Below are 25,996 nucleotides of genomic sequence, written 5' to 3'. Positions count from 1 at the left end.
ACACATGCAAATAAGTCAAATAAGTGCTAGTTCAGGAAGAACCAAAGCAAACTATTATAGTTTCTTTGGTCTAGATTTGTTATTACATTTTCACATGCTTGCGTTCATAAACGAAAAGTTGCCTGTCACAGCAACCATAAAATTTACGTTAACCCTCTGATCTGAGGCATCCATCAGATGAGACCTGTGATAAGTCTGGCTATGATGTGCTTTCTCATAAGCTTGCTCAGATTGCTGTTGCTTTTCCTTCTCCTTCTAGTCAACATAACATTTAACCTTTATTGCCATCTTTGTCGTACTGCCAGACATTTAAAAAGGACTGAAATAATTGCAACATGAAAAAACATATCCAAGTGTTTTAAAATCAATGAAAAAATTCTTCCAAAGAATTGTTTTAAAAATAGTTTTTCTTAGAGGATGAAAAGTTTTAGCACAATTTTAATCATTTGAACAAAGCTATTAAAGTTCAGGTTAACACAAAATTCTCCATCATGGTAATGTATCATAATTTTACACTATTAACAAATGATGTATTAACATGTGATTATATTTATTTTTTTGCTAGTGTATTTCTCTGTTTTCTTTGATATGTTTTCATATTGTCCATAAAAGTAAGCATGACCATGAACATGAATTCTTTCTTAAGACTTATCTAACTTCTAGTACATTCAGATAGTGCTAAAAAAGAAAACCGAAAATGAATACCATGTAGTATATAGAAGTATTCATTGTTATTTTTCATTCTACTCCCAACCACAACTAATTTTTCTCACTAAATTTATAATCAAATAGGACGAAAACTTGTCTCTGTGCATATATGGCAAATAAGTAAACTACTTCTACCTGCTTGTCTTCTGTTTATTTTTCCTTTATATAAATGTGCCCATAGTGACACTTAAGAAAAACAACACCCATATCTGGAATAAGTTTTCTTAAAAAAAAAAAAAGCTATTTTGGGGGGCCTTAGGTCATACTTTTAATGACATTTGCTTTTTCATTCTGTAGAACATTAAACAACTTTTAATTGTCTTTCCTTCCTTACTGAAATCAAGAGCAATGTGCACTATATATGTAGTCATTTTAAATGGCTATCTTGACATACAGTTTTCTATCATTGATTTCTAACTACAAATTCTAACAGTGCAATTTCTAGTACTTCTTTAGTCCATAAGGAAATGGACAGAATTAATTCTCGCAAATTCAATTTCTACTTTTATCATGCTGGATTTATGTATTCCACAGTTTTTCAAAAATATAATCTGTATTCCATAAACAATAATTGATTTAGGGATATTTAGAGAATCAAATTTCTTAGAACGATGATCTTAAAAACCTTCAAATTTTCCTAAAACATACAAGGAAAGAAGGTAGGTATTTGCCATTTCAATGTAGACTCACCTTGCCCACGTATTGATAATCAGATCCTGTATATTCTTCCAGTAAGAAAAACTGATTCCACATCCAACCACGTTTTTGACGATGCAGAATTTTGCCATCACTCCTAGGTACTCGTGCACCTAAAATTCTTTTCTGGGGTGTGGGAGTCCTTCTGAACATTATCTCTGGAGAACAGAAATGTGGCAGGCAGACCCAGAGTGGAAACAGTACCAAAAGTTGATATATTGTCATAGTTCACTTCTTGAAAATTTCCAACGTGGATGAAAAGAAAGCAGTCTTATTTTACTGGGTTGAATTTTACTGTGTTTCAACTGGTTTCCAACATCTCATCAACGTGTTGGACATGTTTCCAAAAGCTTCAAACAAACAAACAAATAAAAAAAAAAGTCAGTGGACAAATTTTGAATCTTATCTGTCACTTTAAACTTAAAGTGATAAAGATTAAGTAATAGCAACCAAAATATTTACTTTCCCTCTTTTATATAAAATAATGAGTAGTTTTGGGAGACATTGCTTGTCTAGTAACATGTCTAAGTTTATGAAAAGATAATGGTAAATAACTTCTTTCAAACAAATTTTAAGGAAGGGACATATTATGCTTTCATTTATTTTTTCTTTTGTCATAACAGTGTTCAAGAATTATAACATGTACATAAAATGGAGATGTAGTTAATTTTGCATGTCAATTTTTTCAGAGTAACAACATATATGAAAACACTGAAAACAAAATAGTGACTTAAACTATAGAAAACATGTATCTGTTGTGCGCTGCAAGGATGTTTAAATGTTTTTTTATGTAATTATTTATTTTTTCGACTGGGGAGAGGGAGAGAGTGGAGGGGTGGGGGGCAGGGACATGTGATTTTATTTGGTTTTATTTTGCTAGCGTGTTTCTCTGTTTCCTGCTTCCTTCAGGTCTTTGTTGAAACCTCCCCTCATATTCCATATGTACGAATATACTACAAGTGCTTTATTTATTTATGGGGATATATCAGTCTCCCTGCTGTTTTGCTACTGTAATAAATGTCTTCAACAGGCTCTTGCACACAGATGATCAATAAACATTTAACTGAACGAATGAATACCCTGGAAGTTGATTCAAAAATCTGAGTACCATTCCCTTTTCTTTTTCTTTTTTTTAAATATTTTATTTATTTATTTATTTATTTGAGAGAGAATGAGATAGAGCATGAGAGGGGGGACGGTCAGAGGGAGAAGCAGACTCCCTGCTCAGCAGGGAGCCCAATGCGGGACTCGATCCTGGGACTCCAGGATCATGACCTGGGCCGAAGGCAGTCGCTTAACCAACTGAGCCACCCAGGCACCCACCATCCCCTTTTCTATATAGTTATGCCCAAACATTTATGTATGGAAATACATATTTTGAAATCACAATTATTTTATTCTTCATTTATATTATTGCTAATCCTAACAATATTATTTTTATTTTAAAATCTTCCCTGTAGATTGTCTCTGTTTGTTTGTTTTCTGTTAGGCATGGATTTTATTTCAGAATCTGATAAAATACTTGTTATAAAAAAGTGGTTTGGGAGCCAAAAGGATTGAATTCCTCTCCTCTATAATGGCAATGCATTCTAAGTACTCCAGCATTGACACTGACATTTATGCTTTCATCCACAACGATCTGTAAGCAGTCTGCTTACTGTTTTTGGTTTTGTTTCATTAAGAAGATTTAAAGGTTAATGCAAACATGCTTTACAAATAAGATTAATAGGAAAGCAGTATTTGAGTGTATTAAATGACAGTGGAGCTCTCAACAGCATTCAACATGACACATGTAAACTGTATTAAAAAAACAACGTCATGTAATGCTATACTTTGAGTATAGAAATTATCTGATACATAAAATGATTTCACATTACAAAGCACTGACTTTACAGAAACTTAAATTGATTGGATTCTAAGTAATAGGAACATTTACCAAAACAGTGTCTTGTCTTTTTATGTAACGGGGCATGACGGATGGTATTCTCCAGACACGCACACTGTTCCTAAGAGTTAGAAGAAAGTGTGTCATTCATGAGTATCTGCTCTTTTCTGTAAAAGCTTTAACATTTATTGAAGGAACAGTCATTTTCATCTCTCTTTTTTTATTTTAAAAATATATTTCAACACCTATATGATATATTGGTGATCATTTTTAATGCAATTATAACATTATCTATAATTTTAAAAGTGTAAGGACCAATATTTTGGGAAAGAGTAGGGGAGATGCTACCTATAAGAGTTCTTGGTAAAGAACTGGAGCTCCACATGTGCACGGGATCTTTTTTTTTCATCATTGGTCTAGTTTCTATTATTTAATGATAAGTTACCTGAAGGGTCTATTGTAAAATGCATTATTTAATACTGATTTAATATCATTAAAATATGTTTAAAATATAGTTTACATAAATATTATTTGATAAAACCACTTCAAACAATGACAAGATTAAGTAAAATTTTAAAAAGCAAAAGTTTTTAATTTTGATTATTTTGATTTATGATTTTTTTTTTCTTTAGTACCTTGGGCTTTTGGTCCCATATCTAAAAATCTTTGCCTATCTGATGATCAAGAAATTTTATCTCTTATGTTTTCGTTAGCCTGGTGATGGGTATTAAAGAGGGCACGTTCTGCATGGAGCACTGGGTGTTATACGCAAACAATGAATCATGGAACACTACATCAAAAACTAATGATGTAATGTATGGTGATTAACATAACAATAAAATTTTAAAAATATGTTTTCTTTTCAAAGTTTTATAGTCTTAGTTGTTACATTTAGGTCTATGATCCAACTTAAATCAAGTTTTGTATATGATGTGAGATATGAATTGAAGTTCTTTGTTTTGCTTATGAATATTCAGTTGTCCAAGCTCCATTTGTTGAAAAGTCCATTCTTTCTCCACTTTGTGCTTTAGTCAAAAATCAGTTTGTCTACATATGTATGTGTGGGTCTATTTTTAGGCTCTCTAGTTTACTACATTCATCTATTTGTCCATCTTTATACCAATAGCACACTGTCTTGGTTACTGTAATTTATTATTTTTTTAAAGATTTTATTTATTTATCTGAGAGAGAGAGTGCCTGCACAAGCAGGGGGAGCAGCAGAGGGAGAGGGAGAAGCAGGCTCCGCACTGAGCAGGGAGCCTAATGCGAGACCTGGGATCATAACCTGATCCCAAGGAAGAGGCTCAACGGACTGAGCCACCCAGATTACTGGAGTTTATAAGTCTTGAAATCAGATAATGTTAGTCCTTCAACTTTGCTCCTCTTGTGTGTGTGTGTGTGTGTGTGTGTGTGTGTGTGTGTGTGTGTGTGTGTGTGTGTGTGTGTGTGTGTGTGTGTTGTTATTTTAGGTGTTTTGCCTTTTATATTTAAATTTTGTAATTACCTCAGGGAGCCTGGGTGGCTCAGTCAGTTAAACAGTTAAAAGTCTGCCTTGGCTAAGGTCATGATCTTGGGGTCCTGGCATCAAGCCCCACATTGGGCTCCTTGCTTCTCCCTCATCCTCTGCCCTGCCCCCCCACTTGTACTCTCTCACTCTCCCCTCTCAAATAAATAAGTAAAATCTTTGAAAAATTATAATTACCTTGAAATTTCTATATAAAAGCCTGTGAGGATTTTGATGGGGATTGCATTGAATCTTTAGATGAATTTGGGGAAAATAGACATCAAAGCAACATTGATTCTTCTGACCTATAAACCCTGTATATCTCTATGTTGATGAGTTCATCTCAATAATGTTTTATAGATTTCAGTACACAAATATTGCTCACTTTTTGTGAAATATAACCCTAATATTTTCATATTTTGTTGCTATATTATTTTTATTCTTAAACTACTTTATTTGAGATATGATTGAGATACAAAGTTATACATGTTTAACATACACAACTTGATGAGTTTGAACACTGTAAAATGCATTATTTAATACTGATTTAAGATCATTAAGATATGCCTAAAATATATTTTAAGAAAAAAAAGACAAGCCAGAAATGTTGAATAACAGATTGCAAATCATATTTGATTATAGACTTATATGTAGAATATACAAAGAATGCTCAAAATCCCAAAAATCAAAAGGCACAAAGCCCAATAAATAAATGGGGAAAATAGTTGAACTGACACTTTACCTAAAAATATAGAAAGCAAAAAAGTACATGAAAACATATCTAACACTGTACATTATTTGAGAAAAATAAATTAAAATGACTATTAAGTGTTAGGATGTGGAGGAAGTAGTACTGTTTACACTACTGATGGGAATATAAAATGGTACAATCTCCTTGGATGAAAATGTGGTAGGTTGAATAATGGCCCTTCAAAGATGTTCACATTCTAACCCCTGGAACCTGTGGACCCTGTGAATATATTACTTTATAAGGTAAAAGGGACTTTGCAGATGGTATTAATTGCAAGACTGTAGAGATTCAGGAGAGTCCTCTGGATCATTCAGGTGGGATCACTGTAATCAAAGGATCTTTTTAAGAGGAAGGCAGGAGGATCAGAGTCAATAGCATGAGATAAGATTAAAGAGGTCAAGAGTGTCTTGAGCAAGAGGGCAGGAGCCAGAATGCAGGAAGCCTAGAAGCTTTAAAAAAAAAAAAAAAAAAAAGGAAAGCAGTGGATTCTGTTCTAGAGCCTCCAGATGGAACACAGCCCCTTGGACAACCTAATTTTAGACTTTTGGCCTCTAGATATGCAATAGATAAATCTATGTTGTGGTAAGACACTCAGTTTGTGGTAAGTTGTTACAGCAGCAATAGGATTGGCAGATGCTTAAAATTGTAAAAATACATCTACAGTATAATCCAGTCTTCTGCTCCCAGATATTTTTTAAAAGAGGAATGAAAGCATATGCTCATCTAAAACCTTATATATGAGGGGTGCCTGGGTGGCTCAAGTCAGTTGAGTGTCCGACTTTTGGTTTTGGCTCAGGTCATGATCTCATGGGTTGTGAGATCAAGCTCCCTGCACCCTAAGTTGGGCTCCAAGCTCAGCGGGGAGTCTCCTTGGAGATTCCCTCTCTCTGCCTCTCCCCTCCTCAAATAAACAAATAAATCTTTAAAAATTTGTATATGAATGTTTATAGAAATTTATGGATAATAGCAACAAACCTGGAAATAAACCAAATGTTATAGGTGAATGGATAAACAAATTATAGTATATCTGTACAACAGAATGTTACTAAGCAATAAAAAAGAATGATTATTTTTGTTCCACAAGTAAGGAGCTTGAAGTTACCACTCTAACCTAACAACAAAATGCTGAACAGACTGAAAAATCAGCAACTCTTCTGGATCCATAAGATCCATAGAAGGATTCTGGGCAAACCAGTACTCCTGAGATTGGAGAGACAGAGATGAATAAAGGAAACAAGACTTACCAGCAGAGACTCAAGAGCAGAAACCATTTTGGAACCATTGTATAGGAAACCTGAACTGTAACTGACAAATTACTGGAGGCTTAGTGCACACAACTCTGAAAATTAAAAACTCCAGGGGCATCCAGTGTTGGGGCTGGGCCTCCTCAATATTATGAGATTTACCTGCAGGAGCTTGACCAGATTCCTCTAGTAAAATCTGAGAAAAATCCCCTATGCTCTCAACAAACATTTTGAAATGCCCAGATCACTCTGTTCCTAACAAGGTCTGCCCTCAGGGAAAACTAGTTAACCAGAGCCTACTTTACTGGAGTATTATCCAAAGCCTAATTGACCTGGGGGAAGGGAAATATATGGTTTAGTCCTATCTAGCCATCATGTTTCACCTACAGAAGGAAAAAACAGGAATGTTTGTGAAGTTCACACTCCAAGGGCATAGACTCACTAAATGAGAGTATTAATCACAGGCTATAAAATGCTTCCCCGACCCTACACTTAATCCAACACATTACTATAGAACTATTCACAGCAATTCCATTTCCCCATATATGTCCAGCTATCAAAAAAAAAAAAAAAAATACAAGGCATACCAAAAGGCAAAGAAGCACAAACTGAAGAGATACAGCAAACATCAGAATCAGACATGGCAGGACTGTTGGAATTATCAGAGTTGGAATTTAAAGCAAATATGATTAATACGTTAGGTGTTCTGATTAATAAAGTAGATAGCATACAAGAACAGATGGGCAGCATAAGCAGAGAGAAATCCTAAGAAAGAACTAAAATGAAATGCAAGAGGTAAAAAACACTGTAATGCAAATGAAAAAGGCCTGATAGGCTCATTAGTAGATTGGACAAGGCTGAGAAAAGAATCTCTGATCAAGAGGATAGAGCAGTAAATCCCCAACAATCTTATATATTCATCCTTATATATTTGTCCAAAACTTTAGAATATATAAGACCAAGATTGAACCCTAAGGTAAACTATGGACATTAGCAATTATGATGTGTCAATGTAGGTCCATCCTTGGTGGAAAAAAAAATATGTATATATATATACCATTCTGGTAGGTGATGTTGATAATGGGAGAGACTATAAATGTGTGGGGGCAGTGGGTATATGAGAAATCTCTGTACCTTCCTCTTAAATTTCTTAGAAACCTAAAAATGCTGTAAAAAAAAAAGAACAATTCATAAACACACACAAAATGAAAATAGGAAATTATATGAAACAGTTAATTTGTCCAATTAACTAATTAATTAATTAACAGTTAATTCTTCCTAGTTATGTTTTATGTAGTCCCAGTTATTAGCATTTTTAAATATCGCTCCTTCATTATCAATACCACAAATAATTACTCTTCCACTAACCTGATTCAAAATACAGAACATTTTTTTTTTTTTTAATTTATTTGACAGAGAGAGACGCAGCGAGAGAGGGAACACAAGCAGGGGGAGTGGGAGAGGGAGAAGCAGGCTTCTCACAGAGCAGGGAGCCTGATGAGAGGCTTGATCCCAGGGCCCTGGGATCATGACCTGAGCCAAAGGCAGACGCTTAATGACTGAGCCACCCAGGCGCCCCTACAGAACATGTTTGACACTTCCATTAAATTAAGTACATCTTTACAGTTCATTGCAGTGTCTGGAACCAGGTGATATTTTAAAAATATATATATTACATTATTTCTAATTGTTTATTTCAAGTCTGACATGTAACTTTTTACATATATACACTGCTCCCTCACTAATATATAATCCCAAATCATGTCTAGGTATTTATACTTTATTGAATTTCCCTCACTAGTGAATTGTTGTTTTGAATATATAGGTGCTAACTGAACATTTCTTGAATTAAGTAATAAATATGTTATAAAAGAGTTTTTCTGAATAGATTGGATTATTTATGATGAAAAATAAAAGCTAAATTTTAGAATATGAAAATGATCATGTAAGGGAACTATGCTTATTTGAAATTGTAAACAGAATTATAATTAGAAGGAATCAGGTGAGTTGAGACCACAGTTAAACTATTTCCTGATATGAAAATGCTAAAAATTAATGAAATTCTATAATGTCATTTCCAGTTAATAAATTTATTTTCAAGAAATCCTTTCAAAACCACAGTACCTTATTTTAATTCAAAAATAACTTAGTATGACTATCACATGAAGTTCAAAAATTATTGAACCATCTTAGCATTCTGCATTTCTGTAATTCCTTTAGATCAGTGCTTGGCAAAATTTAATGTAAATTCACATTTCCTAGGGCTCTGGTTAGATGTCAGTGTTCTTATTTAGCAAGTTAGGGTGGAGCACAAGATTCTGTATTTCTAACAAGCTCGCCTGTGATGCCAATGAGGTTGGACCACACACTTTGAATAGAAAAGCCCCCGAAGACCTCTCTAAACCTAAATCATCTTCAGAATGTGTTTATGACTTTTTCCTGTTTAATGACTCACAGCTAGGTATGTGGCCTGTTACACTGATGGGAAAATAAAATATAAGGTGACTACTGCAGGAAGATCATTATTATTTCCAAATAATCAGCTTTTATCCAGATTTTTTAATCAGAAGAACCTGTTTGATTCAAGTCAGCACACTACAGTATTTAATCTGCTCAAACTATAAACTGTGTTTTCTTTTATATGTACATTTTCAAATCTTTTCTGAATTTTATTTCATTTTTTACAACCAGAGTTTTCATTATTCTTCTGAAATATTTATCAAAACTATTTTCTCTAAAACATGCTAATTTTATTTATAAATATGTAAGCCAAGAATGGCAGATTACAGAATATAATATAATAGACATTTTGACACATCTCAATTATTAATTAGGTCTCCACACATCACAGATGATCAATAAAGCTGTAATCCATCCTTGGCTAATAAAAGGAATTAGTCATTCTTCAGTCAGTTGGTTATGTTGATTAAGATCTTAATGTACTAGCTTTTTAAATTTCTCTTCAATTTTGCCATTTTTAATCATAATAGAAAATCCTAAAGATTATTAAGACCAAATCCAAGCCTCTATGGATGAACAATGTTAATCCTTTTAGAGTTTCACAGCACCAATAAAGCCTAATGACATTTCAACATCGAAATAAAGGAACATTTTTCAGGTGTGTTTATACAATTTAAATGAGCCAGTGCATACTAAATACTTCCTTTTTATGCAGCTGATACCATTTTATGCATCTAGTATAAAGCACTATGTGAGATAATTGAATCAAAGCACTACACTAAGGATTCAAATAATATGAGTCCATATGCTTGATCATATTTTCCAAGAGTTCATTACACAGTATCTACTGTGTTCTAATGTCACAGGAAATATATATTTCTAAGTTGAATATTTATCACTCTATCTTAAGTATGTGTCTGCATATGCATCTCTGTTTAGACTGTAAGTTTAAATCAGGGTTTTATGTCTTGAATCACAAGTTAAAATAAAGGGATTGCACAAAGTATTAAATATTTTTGGAACTGGACTGAATATTATTATTCTTTCAAAAACATTTCAATGAGAAGGAAATTTGGTTTCTTTTTCTAAAAAAGCACAACAATGTGTCAAGGGCCATTTATAGCATTTTATGCTCACATCCTATTTATATATAACATCACAGAACTCACACGAAACATCAGTCAAATCGGAAATCAGTGTATCCTTTTTGAATGAAATATGTAACGCAAAGGTTTGCTGGTATCAGATAAGTTATCAAACATTGCTAGGATTGTTACCAATGCAGACAGAATTTCAAGAAGCTGGGACGCTTGCTATTCTTCTCAGATTAAAATTCCCCTTCAAGCAAAACCATGTGAAATTAATTTTATTCCCCAAGAATGTGACCTGCACACAAACCAGCAATACACTTCTCCACTATACTACGTGCTAACATTTTAACACAATAATTAGCAAAACCAGATACAACGCACATAAATTTGGGGCAGTGGGTGGATAGGGCATGTGGCAAGAGGAAAGAGAACATTGCTGAGTGAGACACACAAGTTGGTGTGGCCATTTTCTCTAAGGTTCCCACTAATAAGCTAAAGACTCGCACCCAAGAGTTCTTGCTTTGCGCTCAGCAGCCTTTTTAACTTCAGGAGCAAGTGACAAGAGTCCCAGATTTAACATGATCTTCGATCAAGTTAGCGGTGCTAATAGAGCTGTGACATTACACCTGCAGCTTCCTGGAAGTTTCGTTCTACTGTAGCTAGGATTTATTTCACCATGTGGAAATTGGTAGCAAGAATGCTCTCAGGGTGACTTAAAGATGTTAGTATAAAAGCCATCTGGTACCCAATTTTCTTTGATCCAGGACTTGAACTGCTTCTGAAAAGCAATGAAGGAAGAGATGGGGAGAGAGGGCTTGAGAGTTTCATTAGGAATTCCTTCCCAAGATAGGGCATCATTCCTCATTTAATGCATTCTTAGTAGAACATCAAGAAAAAGTTTCCATAGCTAGAAGAAAAAAATGCTTGAAGATAATTTCCTTTCAAAGTGACTTATGTGAAGACCTGTGTGTGTACTAGTAAATAGCATGCAAACAATCACTACACACTTCAGCATGTTCTACTATGTGACTTTATAGCATAGGCACTAACTTGGGATCAACCTTACAACAAGCTGTGTTCTTGCTGTTAAACCTAAAAGGGCAAAAAGACATGACATTAACTTGTAAAATTAGTCAAAAGTACAAATGTGGAGATACATTGTCGGTCATAAAATATCTACTTCATTTATAAATATAGTTATTACATGTGGATAAGCACAGTAATCAGAAGACAGATCTTTTTGGCATGCATTTATGAGATGGTCTGGCTTAAATAAAAGAAGCAGACAATTTTATCAGCACTAACTTTTAATTCTAATTATGCTTCAATATTTGCACAATACTAAAAAGCCCATTTGTAGATAGCCTATCTTATCTATGTGGAGGCCCATTACATAAAAAAGGATTAACTCCTAAATTATGCATCTGTAGCTGAAATATAAAATTGGAATAGCATTGCATTAAATTTCATCTTCTTGAGGGCAGAAAGGACTAGATTGTAATTTATTTTCTATTTTTCATAATGTTTGGCTCAGTTTTAAATAGGACTTTCATCATAGTTTTCAACTGAACTAAAAAGAATACAAGGTTTCTTTCTTTATTTTTCTATTATTTATTCATGTTTTTAAGTCTTCAAGATATCAATGCTTAAGTATAGACTCTAGACTCTAAAACATTGTATGAGTTTTGTAGATACTTGAAGTATTAAGCTAGATTATAATGAGCACCCCAATATACTAGTTGTACCAATAGTTGTGTATGGATGTGTGTGTGTGTGTTTTTTTCCCCACAATCTCAGTGGAGTGTGCTTAGAATTTTCACTATGTAGATGGGGTCACTGAGTTTCAGAACTGTTCTCTCAGCAGTGTTTACGGAGCACTTTCTGTGTGCTATACATTTTGCTATATGGAAGCTGTCAAATGTGAACAAAGCCGAAACAACTCTCACCCTCTAAGAACTACGCAGTGATGAATGACAAGAGCACCAAATCCAAACATGGATGGTCTGAGAAATCTTTCTGCAGGAAGTCATATCCTTCATGACACACAGGGAAGAGGAAACAGGGCCACTGAGTGTATGTGTGTGCATGATGTATGCAAACCAGCAGGTAGTTAAACTGAGTTCTGGCAACACAGTGGGATGGAATTGTGCTCCATGAATTGTAATAATGGGTCATGAATATGTAATGGGTCACAAACAGGGAAAAGAATGTGCAAAGCTCAGGGGGAGAAAGGAGGATATGCATTGACAAAATGGAATCACTTCACTTTAATTGTATGAGACAATTCTTAAGATGCCTAAACTCAAACCTAAATTTAGGTCCAGGCCTGTTATGATGCAGAGCCTAAGTCATCTGATTCCCTAGGCACAATTTTCTCTATTTCAATCAGGCCTGTCTTATCAATGAGGAAGCAGGAGGCAAGCTGAGGACAAAGCACAAGCTGACACCCCGCAATCTCCTCCCACCCCTCCCCCCAGGTGGGACATGTGTGACATTCCTCAGGCTGAGCTGAAGCTAAGGGAAGGAAAAACAAATGGTTAATTTACAGAGATGACAGTCCTGCAGGACAGGAGTCTCCCTCAGTTTACAAATGTCTTAGTGATTTATAAGAAAAAAAAAGCGTTCTTATCAATAGCCTAACTTCCAGTGACCCATAGATTCAATTTCCTGGAGCCTTAACATCACCCACCTATCCATTGTGATGTGGGAAACAAAGGTAGAAAGGAATGGAAATAAAATTTCCTTATAATTTACAATCCACTGACAAGTCCTTGAAAGAGGCAGAGGGACCATGCCCTAGGGACTTAACTTCCTGGATGTTGACACTTTGCTAAGGGCAAAAGCAATCTTAGCCTGAACCCCAGGATCCTGTAAGTCTACTCTAACATATAAAAATTCTTGGAAACTTCCTTTATCTTTACCCCCACCCCAAGATACATGTTGGCAATCATCCACAAAGTATATGACCCACCGATATATATCCAAAGGGTCTCACTGAGTAAGGGACTGGCAGGGCTAGATAGGGAGACATAGGTAAGGGGGTAGGGGATCGGCTCACAGAAATCCCAAAAATGCAGGGGTGTAAGGAAACCAGAGATAAGGGAACAAACCACACCACTCTGCCCCAGGTGTCAGAGGTAGGGTCTTGATATAACAGTCATTTGTGACCAACAAAGAATTACCAGAGCCTAAAAAGGAAGTATACCATTAAAGGTGTTATCATCAGTCCTTACTCAAACCAAGATGTCACAAGAATGTTAAGGCCACAGGCTCCCTGGTCAGTTCGAAATAAAAGACCTTCAGTGGAGGCCCACGTTGGCAACCCTGTCGGAACCCCTCTCACTCCGGAGAGCTTTTTCTGTATCCTTGTTTCATAAAACTATCTCTTTACTCACTCTCCTTTGTCTGTAAGATTCATTCAACTCTGTGAGGCAAGAATCTCCCTCTCCCACTTCATTATGACTTTCATGGGCCCTATGTAGTTTACCTTTGTGGGCTTTTTCCTCGATAAAATAATAATAGCAAATACATTTTACAACTGCATTCATATAAAGACACATATATTAATATCACATATTAAAAAATTGTCTTTGACCTAAAAGTTCAATTTTTACCTCAGATTTGAAAAGAAATAAAACCACTGTCACGCCTAATGGAGGAATTGGCTCTGACCTTAGCAGCAAACATATGATCAAGTACTTTTGAACTGAGCTTCAGAAATAAATTTTTTCTCCCGTAATTTTATCTGATGGATATGGAAACAGTTTCAAGAATAATGTTACATGATGTGCTCAGTCTCAAATAGTTAGTGTCATAACCAGAAATATAACTCAGGTCACCAGATTTCCTGCCCTTGCACTGTTCTGAAATGTCTCGCATAATTTAACAATGAATAGATGTTATGATTAAAACTTACACTTAAATACGGTTATCAAGAAGACATCCTGGCTAGCTTCCAGTTTGCTGAGCACAGAAAAGATGAACCCACTCGAAGTGGGAGATCTGACACCACAGAAATTGTTTGAACTACAGACCATGAAACTATTTGGACATATATAGTAAGATTCTGGATAAAGAATATCTATTAAAAATGTTAATGAAATTGTGTTTGGACATGTAAATTCCACAGATTGCTTTTGACTTAAAACATGTTATTGACAGGGGCGCCTGGGTGGCTCAGTCAGTTAACCGGCCAGCTCTTGGTTTCGGCTCAGGTCAGGATCTCAGGGTCCTGGGATCGAGCCCCTGAGGTGGGCTCTGCATTCAATAGGGAGGAGTCTGCTGGAGATTCTCTCTTTCTCTCTCTCCCGCTGCCCCCCCACCACTCTCTCTTTCTCTCAAATAATTAAATAAAATTATAAAAAAAAACAAAAAAACCTTATCATTGACATGCTGAATTTCAAGTATAAATTTGCTCTTCAAGTCCCTTTGAGAACAAAGGTACAGTAGCAGTCTTTGTTTTTTTAAGAACTGTATCTTTAGAAGGAAAGTTAGAATTAAGACTGAAAATGAGTTAATTAAAAAATAGTGAAAATTTTCTTTAAAAATTACGGCTACATGTAGTAGTTTCTGTCCTTTACTCTGGCTAACTTCACACCCTGATCCTGGCCTCATCACTATCAATCAGTCAATTCTCAGCTGTGCCTCTTGGAATCCCAACTGAAATAGGGCTCTCAGTATTTCATGTAATGAGTTTTATGAGACCTATTTTAAAAAGTTTTGATTTCCATGTATGTGTATCTGCCTTTTTCCTTTTTTTAGTGCAAACGCCAATGGAGGAATCATCACCTGTCTGTCATTATTTTCAACCATTAGAAAGTATTACAGTTTATAAGTCTGTTTTACTGAATCATTTAGTGCCTAAATCCAGTGTAATACAAAAAAGTCACTATTACAAAAATCTACACTATTGAAGGCAATGAAATTTATAAGTTTTCAGATATTAAAGGAAAAAACTAGTTCCTGAAACAATTATATACTTGACCCATATTCAGTCACAATCACTGTGGGAACTAGAAAGATGCATCATTTTAATAAGAATTTAGTGAACTAAGATCAGTGCCAGAAACAAAGTAGTACATCTAAATTCTGGACCATTAAGACAGTCTATAAAATGACTTTGACTCAAGTTAACCTCAAACTACTACTTCAAGAACACTGCTCAGCATTTCCTAGCTCCTTTGGATGGTTGGTATATCTTCTGCATATAACCCCTTCCATATGTGCATGATACATTCTGAATTTCTGCATGGGGATTCTTATTATATGGTGTTACAACCTGACTTCTTGATTATCCCTCCAAACATGAATTCCACATCTTGGAAAAAGGCATATTTTTATTGTTTTTTTTTTTTTGTGTTTGTGTGTTTGTGTTCTGTGTGAATGGCTTTTAATGGACTGAGTTAATCAAAGGAAATATTATGTAGCATGCATTTCCATTTGGGGACTTTTTAACTTATTTTCCTGCCTCCTACAACAACCAAGGCACCCCTGATTTCAATTTTTAAAATAGGAGTAGCACAACTACCAGGGAAGAGATAAAACATCTGTGGTATATCCATAGGAACAGAGATCACAGTGTGATAGGAAGCATAGCACTGTGTGTAAGTCGAGGTATCAGTTTCTGACCTCCTCAGCTTTAGTTATAAAGACCATTCAGTTCAACTTGTACTCTTGGTCTATGGATTCTAAAGCAAACCAAGCAGGATACACGCACTCAAGCATGCACACACACATATATCTACTGCTGAATTTACTTTAAACTCTAAAGAATAAGAATCCATAGCACTGGGAAAAGGATGATAAAACTATATGACTATGGACTCTGAGAAACAAACTGAGGGTTCTAGAGGGGAGAGGGGTGGGGGATGGGTTAGCCTGGTGATGGGTATTAAAGAGGGCACGTACTGAACGGACCACTGGGTGTTATACACAATGAATCATGAAACACTACATCAAAAACGAATGATGTAATGTATGGCGATTAACGTAACATAATAAAAAAAAGGAAATAAAACTATATGACAAGACACACAAAAACAAAATATCATTTAAGATCATAAAGCTTGTAGTGGTCCTTTCCAGTTCCATCCCCCCAAATATTGTATGTGTCTGGTGTGTAGTGCGAATGTACATACTAAGTTTGCAATAGCAGTGTGATTACAAAATCACAATTGAAATTGTGCAACTGGAAAAAATTAACTAATTTTGGAGGCTAATCCAATATAGTTTTAGTGTATATATCCACATCATTGCAAATGGCAGGATTCCATTCTTTTTTATGGCCGAATAATATTTTATTATTCTTTATCCATTCATCAGTTGATGGACACTTGGGGTGTTTCCATGATTTGGCTATTGTAGATAATGGTGCTATAAACATTGGAGTACATGTATCTCTTTGAATTAGTAATTTTGTATTCTTTGGGTAAATGCCTAGTAGTGCAATTGCTGGATCATAGGGTAGTTCTACTTTTAATTTTTTGAAAAACCTCCATATTGTTTTCCAGAGTGGCTGCACCACATTGCATTCCCACCAAGAGTACAAGGGGTTCCCTTTTCTCCACATCTTTGCCAACACCTGTTATTTTTTGTGTTGTTGATTTTAAACTGAATAAAATTTTTAAAAATGATATATATTAAAATATGTAGGGTATAGCTAAAGAAGTGCTTAGAAGGATATTTATAGCATTAAATATCAATTTCAGTAAAGAGAAACATGCCATGTCAAATCAATTTTCTAAGCTTTTTTTTTTTAAAGATTTTATTTATTTATTTGAGAGAGAGAGAGAGAGTGAGAGCCCAAGAGGGGGTAGGGTCAGAGGGAGAAGCAGACTCCCCACCAAACAGGGAGCCCGATGCGGGACTCAATCCGTCACTCCAGGATCATGACCTGAGCCGAAGGCAGTCGCTTAACCAACTGAGCCACCCAGGCGCCCTCTAAGCTTTTTTTTAATAGACTATTAAAATCTTAAATCAGGGGCACCTGGGTGGCTCAGTCGGTTAAGCGTCTGCCTTCAGCTCGGGTCATGACCCCAGGGTCCTGGGATTGAGCCCCACATTGGGCTCCCTGTTCCGCGGGAAGGCTGCTTCTCCCTCTCCCTCTGACTGTCGCTCCCCCTGCTTCTGGTCTGTCAAATAACTAAATAAAATCTTTAAAATTAAAATAAAATAAAATAAAATAAAATAAAATAAAATCTTAAATCAAGGAGACAAAGATATATATACACATAAAAATGTATATTTAATATATATAATGATATCGTATAATATCTTATATATATTATGTCTTTTATAAGAGACATAGTAAAATGAAAAGACAAGTCATAAACTTGGGGAAAATAATTACTAACACATATGTGATAAAGCATTTATCCTTATTACATTAAAAAAAATCAGTTAATAAGTAAACAACCCAATTAAAAATGGGCACGGGCCTGAACAGACATCTCAACAGCACAATTAAAAATGGGCACAGGTTGGGCGCCTGGGTGGCTCAGTTGGTTAAGCAATTGCCTTCAGCTCAGGTCATGATCCCGGAGTCCCAGGATCGAGGCCCACATCGGGCTCCCTGCTCAGCAGGGAGTCTGCTTCTCCCTCTGACCCTCCCCCCTCTCATGCTCTCTCTCTCAAATAAATAAAATCTTAAAAAAAAAAAAGAAGAGTATCACTCTCTTTAAAAAAAAAAAAAAAAAATGGGCACAGGCCTGAATAGACATCTCAACAACAACAAAATACTTATGCCAAATAATTACATAAAGAGATGTTCAACATCATTCACCATTAATAAAAACTTGTAAAGTAAAACCACAATGTTTACCATTATACTACATTAAATAGCTACAATGAAATTTAAAAAAAATTAACAAGTGTGGGAAGGATGCAAAGCAAACGAAACTTCTATACTTTGCAGGTGGGAATGCAAAATATTATAGCCACTTTAGAAAACAAACTGAGGTTTCTTAAAATGTTATACATGCACTTAACATTTGATATAACATTCTCATTCTAGGTATTTGTCCAAGAGAAATAAAAACATTTGTTCACATGAAACTATAATATATGTAAATGATCATACCCACATTATTCAAAATTCATTACCATCAAAAACTGGAAACTATCTGAATGTCCTTAAATGGGTGCTGGGTCAAAGGAGCTTTGGTGTAACCATTCACTGGCATGCTCCTCGTCAGTAGAAATATGTGAACTACTGATATAGCAACACAAATGAATCTCAAATGCATTAAAAGGAAACAGACTTGGGGCGCCTGGGTGGCTCAGATGGTTAAACGTCTGCCTTCGGCTCAGGGCATGATCCCAGGGTCCTGGGATCAAGTCCCGCATCGGGCTCCTTGCTCAGCAGGGAGTCTGCTTCTCCCTCTCTGTCTGCCTTTCCCCCTGCTTGTTCTCTCTCTGTCTCTCTTGCAAATGAATAAATAAAATCTTAAAAAAAAAAGAAAACAGACTTAAAATCATATGTAGTGTATAACTCCATTTATATGACATTCTTGAAAAAGTAGAAATATAGGGACTCAAACCACAAAAGATTAGTGGTTGTAGGGCCCTAAATGTCACAAAGTGACATAAGGGAACTTTTGGGGAGATGGAAATGTTCTCTATCTTTTCTGTGAGGGTGGCAATGAGATTGTATACATTTGTCAAAATTCATAGAATTTTACACTAAAAAGGATGAATCATTCTATGTAAATTATACCTTCATACAGATGGCTAATAGGTAATGAAAAGATGCTCAACATCACTAACCATCAGGGAAATGTAAATCAAAACCACAATGAAATCTCACATCGCACTTGTCAGGACAGTTATTATACAGAAGGATAGATGTCATTTTTCAACAAAGGATATTTAGCTTCATTGTACTTACCTTTATCAAATATTAAATATTTTTAATAATTTTAAAAGCATTAAGAATGTGTACTTTTATAAATTATCCATAAAACTAACTACTACATAGTATTTATAAATCTAAATAGGCAGTATCCAGGAAAGGCTTATTATTTTGAAATTTTATTCAGATCAGTGGATCTTTTATTCTACTCTGAGACATTGATGGTCCAAAGAAAAAGATGCCCTAAACTATATGCCCCATCTTGCTTCCTCTTATTCTTTAATTCTAGTTAGTTATCAGTCTTCGAAACAACAGACTAAACCTAACACTTAACAGTGTGCCAAGTATCTTTAAAATCTACATAATCTCAACAAGACTTTATAACCTGAGTTTGGCCTGACACTCATAGTTTCAGAAAACAGGGAGCGCATGCAATAGTGCATAAAATATCAGGGCCCTGAAAGTCCATGCCTGTTTACGGGAGTGTGTAATTTAATAAAGTGTTCATTGATGTCAGCGCCCTGGCTCATCACACGTGTGTTGATCTCAAGGCTGCAGCACAGAGACTCCTACTGCTAATTAGATAACTGAAGTGAGATTACATTTTCTCTTGGAGCCAGACACAAAGGTGGGAAAGTTATTCTCAAAGGGATTTAGATTTTCAAGTATCTGATGGAACAGAGCAAAAATAGGGAAGGGCACACTTTAGGGAGAGCCAGCTAGAGAAACAAACTCGACAGAGTTGCAATATAAATGAGAACAAAAGTTATGAGAGATACCACCAGGCTCCCACTGTTCCCACTTTATTCACACACAAATTTCTAACCTAAATTATAAATAAGGAATAATATTTTTATGACTTACATACTAAACTTTCTAACAATCTCTTATAAATCCCAGAGAAATTCAAGAGCCGTGAGTTAGAAATCCATATATTGTATTTTACACTTTACTAACTGGGGATGGCCATTAGCTATACTTTTCAAAATCATATCTGAAAATGTCAAATTAATGATTTCTTAAGAGAAGTTGAATTATGTATCATTCACAGAGCTACGAAGGATTTTTCATCTGAGATCATACAGATGGAAGTTTTGTTAATATTGAAGCAAAAGCAAATATTCTGTGATGATTTTCATAAAAGTGTTTTATTAATGCTTTAAATATTTTATCTTTTAGTCTAACCTAAATATTAAAGATTATCTTGTGATAAAAAATTACCAACTCAGTATTATTATACAGGTAATTTTATACTTAAAGAAGCCCCCCTTTTTTTATTTGATAACATCAACCTGGACATTTTAGATGCCTGACAAACTGAATTCTTAGTTTGCTACTGAAATATCCTTGACAAGAAATGTTAGTATTAGGAAGAAGTACACTAAACAGTGTATGTGACACAATATTTTCTATTTTTAATAAGAACATAGACATAGTCTTCAAAATAAGGAGATTGCAAATAGAATTTTCACATTTTAAATCAGTAGTAATGAAAAAAGATATGGAAGAGTAATGGATTCTGTTAGCAAAATTAACCAATGTTCTTGCTTTTCTTACTTTACCTGTCAGTACAATATGTGTTGGTCTTTAATGGTTTGATTAACTTATGTTCCGAATATTTTAACAAAGGATTTCAAAATATAACATATTAGCACAAATTGCATTGTCTCAGTATTTGTGAAAAAAAATTAAAATTTTATTATCCCATCACTTGATCAATCCATTCAATGAACAACTATTAGTACTTAGTATAAACCAGATACTGTGATATATAATCAGTATTCAAAGACACAACAAAATTCTTTTAAACAAACTTAATGTTCAATGGGGAAAAACAGTATTAACAATATAAACTGAATAAACAGCATTTTTAAAGTTATTAAGATTTGTTCATTTAAAAAATTTCTCATTAATTTAACACCATTCTTTGGACTGGAGATTTTGGGTGTTAGGCTCCAAGAGTTTGGATAGAATAAAGTGGTGATTATTTAGCACTGAGTTTCAAACTGTATTTTCTTTGGTGTATCTGTAGAAAGTCAGTAATTGTTGAATTTGTAAAGCTTAACTAAGAACTTCAGTATGGAGAGAGGTAAGAATAAAATGCAGAATTCTCACTCTACTGGAAAGGAAGAAACCACTAGGAATTCTGAAGAAGGGCTCTCAGGAAAACAAACAGAATGTCAAGTGGTCAAAGAGGGTTAGTCTCCTGGCTCCTGACAATTTCTTCCTCTTCTATGCCTCTAATCAACATCCTTAAGGCTGGGGGGGGGGGGTGGGGAGGGGGAAGGAGAAAGTCAGAAGCACAGACCAGATGCAGATAGAAATGGCTGATGAATGTGTCTAGGTGGGTGAGTCAGAGGACAGCCTGACAGAGTCCCAGACAGACACGTTCTGAAGAATCAACTTGTGAACCAGAACAAACATTAGACGGGGCAGAGGAAAAGACAAGGAAGTAGGACAACAGACTTCAGTCACAAGATTACAACAGGACACTACCATAAAATATGAAGCCAACCATACTACATCAGAGACTGGCACAGCTCTGGGATTATCTACCAAAATGATCATCCCTGAAATGATTACAGGATAGTTTTTAAGGACTAGCTACTTTGCAACAGAGACCAACAGGTATCCAAGAGACCAGGCACTGCCACCACAAGACTATGAGAGCTTCCCTGAAATGTTCTGCTTTCTGCTCTTCCTATTAGACTCCTCCCTACATACACATTCCTCAGGCTGGCTTGAGTCAGCCTCACTACCGCTGACCATCTCCTAATTCCCCTGGTCATCTGGCTCTGTTTTCATGATCAGACACCCATCAGAATTATTAATCATGTTGCTAGCTGTCAGATGTCTATTCACCTCCTCCCCTACCAGTCCAGAATTCAGGCGATAACACCTGGTAAGCACTATAATGCAAGACAGTGGTGCAGAGTAGAGGCGCTAGGAAGTAAAATCAACATCTTTTAAGGGATTCCTGGACTCAGAAATATTCCATATTGATATACATACACTGGATATTTTTAGCTAGTTGATCTTTTTTTTTTTTTTTTTTAGGGCCTAATTTTATCTTGAGACAGTTCTGGAAAATCGACTTTCATATATGACCACTTATTACATTCCAACCACTGAGCAAAGTACTCTCTCTCACAAATGCTGTCAATTCTTAAAATACTGTGAATTAGATTTCTAATTATATAATTGAGAAAAATAAGGCAAAAACACTTAAGATGCATGTGTTGGGTTATAGAAAATAACATCATATTAAATAGCTTCTTAAATATAAATTGAATTCTTTAATCTTAATTTCAATAAACAGTAGTTTTATAAGCCATTTAAAAATTGCATTGACTATGGTCATCTGTATTTTAACTCCCACTATGCTAATTGTAGTTGATTAAATTTAAAGATAGATATTTAAATATTAATATTTTTCATATTATAAATATGAGTGTTTGGTCTCCATTAAAAAACACTTATGAATTAAACATTACATTTTCTTTGAATGGCAATGCCAAATAGCTCTAACAAATGGAATTATGATCCCTGAATATAGAGATTATATATCGATTTAATTTATTTTTGGTGAAATCTTCATACTAACATCAATAAATACTTCCTGGCAATATTCTCATTCTCAATTTTATTTCTCTCAGTCCAAATCTTCAAGAAGATTTTAAGTGCCTGTACTTATGTGCATTTGGGGGTATGGAAGAAAGATGGGAAATGATAAAGAGGTAAAGAAATATAAACAGGTGAGAGTACCGAACAGAATAGGGATGCCACCCCTTTCACTGAGCTCCTAAGAGGATAACAATTCCCCCCTTGACTGTCTCCGAAGGATCAACAATCAGTACTTATTAAAAGACAATAGAAAAGGAACAGAAAAAGTCCAAAGGGTCAACATTGGCTAAGTGACTATTATAGGCCAGACATATTTCTATATAGTTTAAATACTGTTTCCCATTTTCAGTTATTTACTGTTCTGGGAAAGGACTTTATATTTTTTAAAGATTTACTTATTTGAGAGAGAGAGTGAGAGAGCAAGGGGAGGCGCAGTGGGAGAGGGAAACTCCAGAAGACTCCCCACTGAGTGTGGAGCCTGACCCCGGGTTGAGGGGGTCAAGGTCACAACCTTAAGATTATGGCCTAAACCAAAATCAAATGGCGGTCGCTCAACCAACTGAGCCACCCAGACACCTTGCAAAAGGACTATTTATTACTTTGTTTTTTATCCCTAGGACCTAGCATGGATCCTTATATATACAGTCACTCAGTAAACTATTGGAAACAATTATTGGAAAGTAACATTTTTTTTTCCCTTGGCAGGATACCCACAACTAGATCATATAAACTATTAATCCCATTTAATTGATAAATCACACAAGTCTGAGGAATTATGTAACATGTCTCACGTGACATCGCTAGTAAGGCTAAACTAAGATTTTAAAATAGTCTCTTTCCTTCCTCCTAATTATATTATCATCTAACAGTAGACTGTTTACCTTGTAAAATAGCAATAAACATAGTTATGCAAGAGAGTATAAAACAGGATCACTAGAAATGTTGTTTAAAAATTCCTATCTCCTATTTTTCAGCATAGGTTTTATTAATTGGCAGGCATATGTCTACCATGGTCCCCAGTGATCCCTTCCTCCTGGTATTCACAATCGCGTATGTAATCCCTTAGTCTTGAACGTTGGGCTGACTTAGTGACTTTAACCAAAAGAATACAAGAAACATGAAGAGATAATAATTCCAAAGATTGTGACTTACATCTTGTTAGCAGACTCTCTCTATTCCCTTCTCTGCTTACATGCTCGAATGACAAGCTGCCATGTTGGAGAGGATCATGTGACAAGCAGCTGACCCTGGCCCATGGCCAAGAGCCGTCAAAGAACTGAGGCCCTTTGTCCAACAACCTGTGAGGAGCTGAGTTCTGCCAACAACCATCTATTCAGTCCCTCTCATGCCTCCTTTGACTGTGAGAAAGATCCAAAAGCCTGTGAGAAAGATCCTAAAGCACTGGGCCCAGCCAAGTTATGCCTGGATTCATGACCCACCACCACTGTAATATAATCAAAGTACATTGTTTTAAGTAGCTAAATTTTCCGATAATTTGTTACATGTTAATATATAACTAATATGATAAAATTAAAAAAAATAATTTTTAAAAAGAATCATATATTCTAGAAAAAGGTATCAGTTGCTTATAACCATGAAAATATATGTAGTAAGGGGACAAAGTGTCCTAAAGTCCCATTGGAAGTAAGAATAGTTACTTGAGCTACAATAAATGCCATATTTTATGTGGTTCCAATTGCAATAAGGTATTTCAAAAAGAAAATTTTTCAAAAACAGTCATTTGCTTTTTGTATATACCCAATTTCTAATGACCTGCTGTGAATATATCTATGAGCAAGTATAAATAACTAGGTGGTTGATAAGACTCATTTTTACAGCAGTTTGATTCACTTTTATAGCCTCGCTAGTAAAAAAAAAAAGAGATTAAATCAACTTTATTTTCTATGTATCCTTTACTTTCACGTATAGTTTTCAAAATTTTGTTCATTGTTTTCATTGCATTCTTTGCCCTATTCTTTGGCTTGCAAGCATCCTCTTCACTGGAAAAAAAATGAAGTATAGCTTTCATTTATTATAAAAATGAAAGGAAGTCCTTGGAAGTATTTGAGGCAGCTTGTAAAGACATTCTCAGTAAGTAGGAATTTGGACTGTGTTGCAACATAGGACATTCTAACAATTGTCTCAAGCTTTACACGAACTATTTTGGGGGCACATAATTTATTGGTCATTAAAGAACCCATCTCTTACAAAGATACAACATATAGTACAGATGAAATGTTTTCATTATCTTTTGAGTAGAGAGACTTCTAACAGAAGGGCCTTTGTGAATAGGCTTCTATTTGTTCTCCCATCCCCACTGAAAACACCTTGACTTAACTATTCAATAAGTAGATGTTTGTTGATTGAAGCATTTGTTTAAGAATAGAAAAATTACAGATGCAACTGAAATCTAAGGAATTATTCATTTGTAGGCATACCTAAACACCAAAACTAACTGATGATCTTCAGAGTAAAAATACGTGTTCTAGAAGAGTCTGACTAAAGTCAGATCAGACAGCTAAGGCACATAGTCTCATAATTTTGATAGGGTGTTTTCTGGTTCTGTTGTATGGTTGATGTTAGTATATGGCTATAATACAAACACAGTGGATCTGAAAGTATTAAAAAAATAATTACTCATCTTGATAGCACAAACACTGTGAGATCTAAGGACAGACACTATCATTGCCATGATAATTTATGAAGTGGGAAAATGGAAACAAGTATAGATGAAAGGCATGTTCAAATAACACAACATGCAGTATATTCCCTTCCTAAACCCATAAAGAAATAGAAAAGTATCTATTACTCTCATGAAATTCATTCTAGCTTGCACCCTTTCAACAACAGCCACACTCCCTCCTGATTGTATGGTATAGAATTTAGACAACATAAATTTGGAACAGAAAAAGCAAGAATCATAAAACTCTATTTGTTGGACTCACTGTAATCGAGGATGGACCCGAATTTTTAAAAATTCGGAATAATAGAGGGTTGATAAGTATTTGGTAAAGGATCCAGCATGACACTGCAGAAGCTGGTGAAATGGGGGAGGAATTAGTCCCACTATGTTTTCTCTGCCATGGCCTTTGACAACCTTCTCACTGCCCCGGCCACCATCTGATGAAGCTAGTTTTGTTGTGTTTTTCAGACAAGATAAGCAGAGATCCAGGCACAGCTATCAG

The 25,996-nt window shown here is 35.2% G+C and overlaps 1 protein-coding gene across 4 annotated transcripts in view; it reads right to left on the bottom strand.

The window, feature by feature from the left end:
• Positions 1–25,996, bottom strand: part of CDH10 (cadherin 10) — a 180,620-nt gene that overhangs the window by 115,844 nt on the left and 38,780 nt on the right. For 3 of the 4 annotated variants that reach the window (XM_027607154.2, XM_027607156.2, XM_027607157.2), the window contains exon 2: positions 1,399–1,754. In XM_027607154.2, the coding sequence (XP_027462955.1) occupies positions 1,399–1,629 (231 nt within the window). In that variant the 5' untranslated portion in view covers positions 1,630–1,754. Of the gene's footprint in view, positions 1–1,398; positions 1,755–23,963; positions 24,039–25,996 lie in introns of those variants that run through there. The other variant, XM_027607155.2, reaches the window with a different exon arrangement.

This window comes from Zalophus californianus, chromosome 5, assembly GCF_009762305.2.
Source record: "Zalophus californianus isolate mZalCal1 chromosome 5, mZalCal1.pri.v2, whole genome shotgun sequence".
Taxonomy (NCBI): domain Eukaryota; kingdom Metazoa; phylum Chordata; class Mammalia; order Carnivora; family Otariidae; genus Zalophus; species Zalophus californianus.
This window is presented reverse-complemented; position numbering and strand designations above follow the sequence as displayed.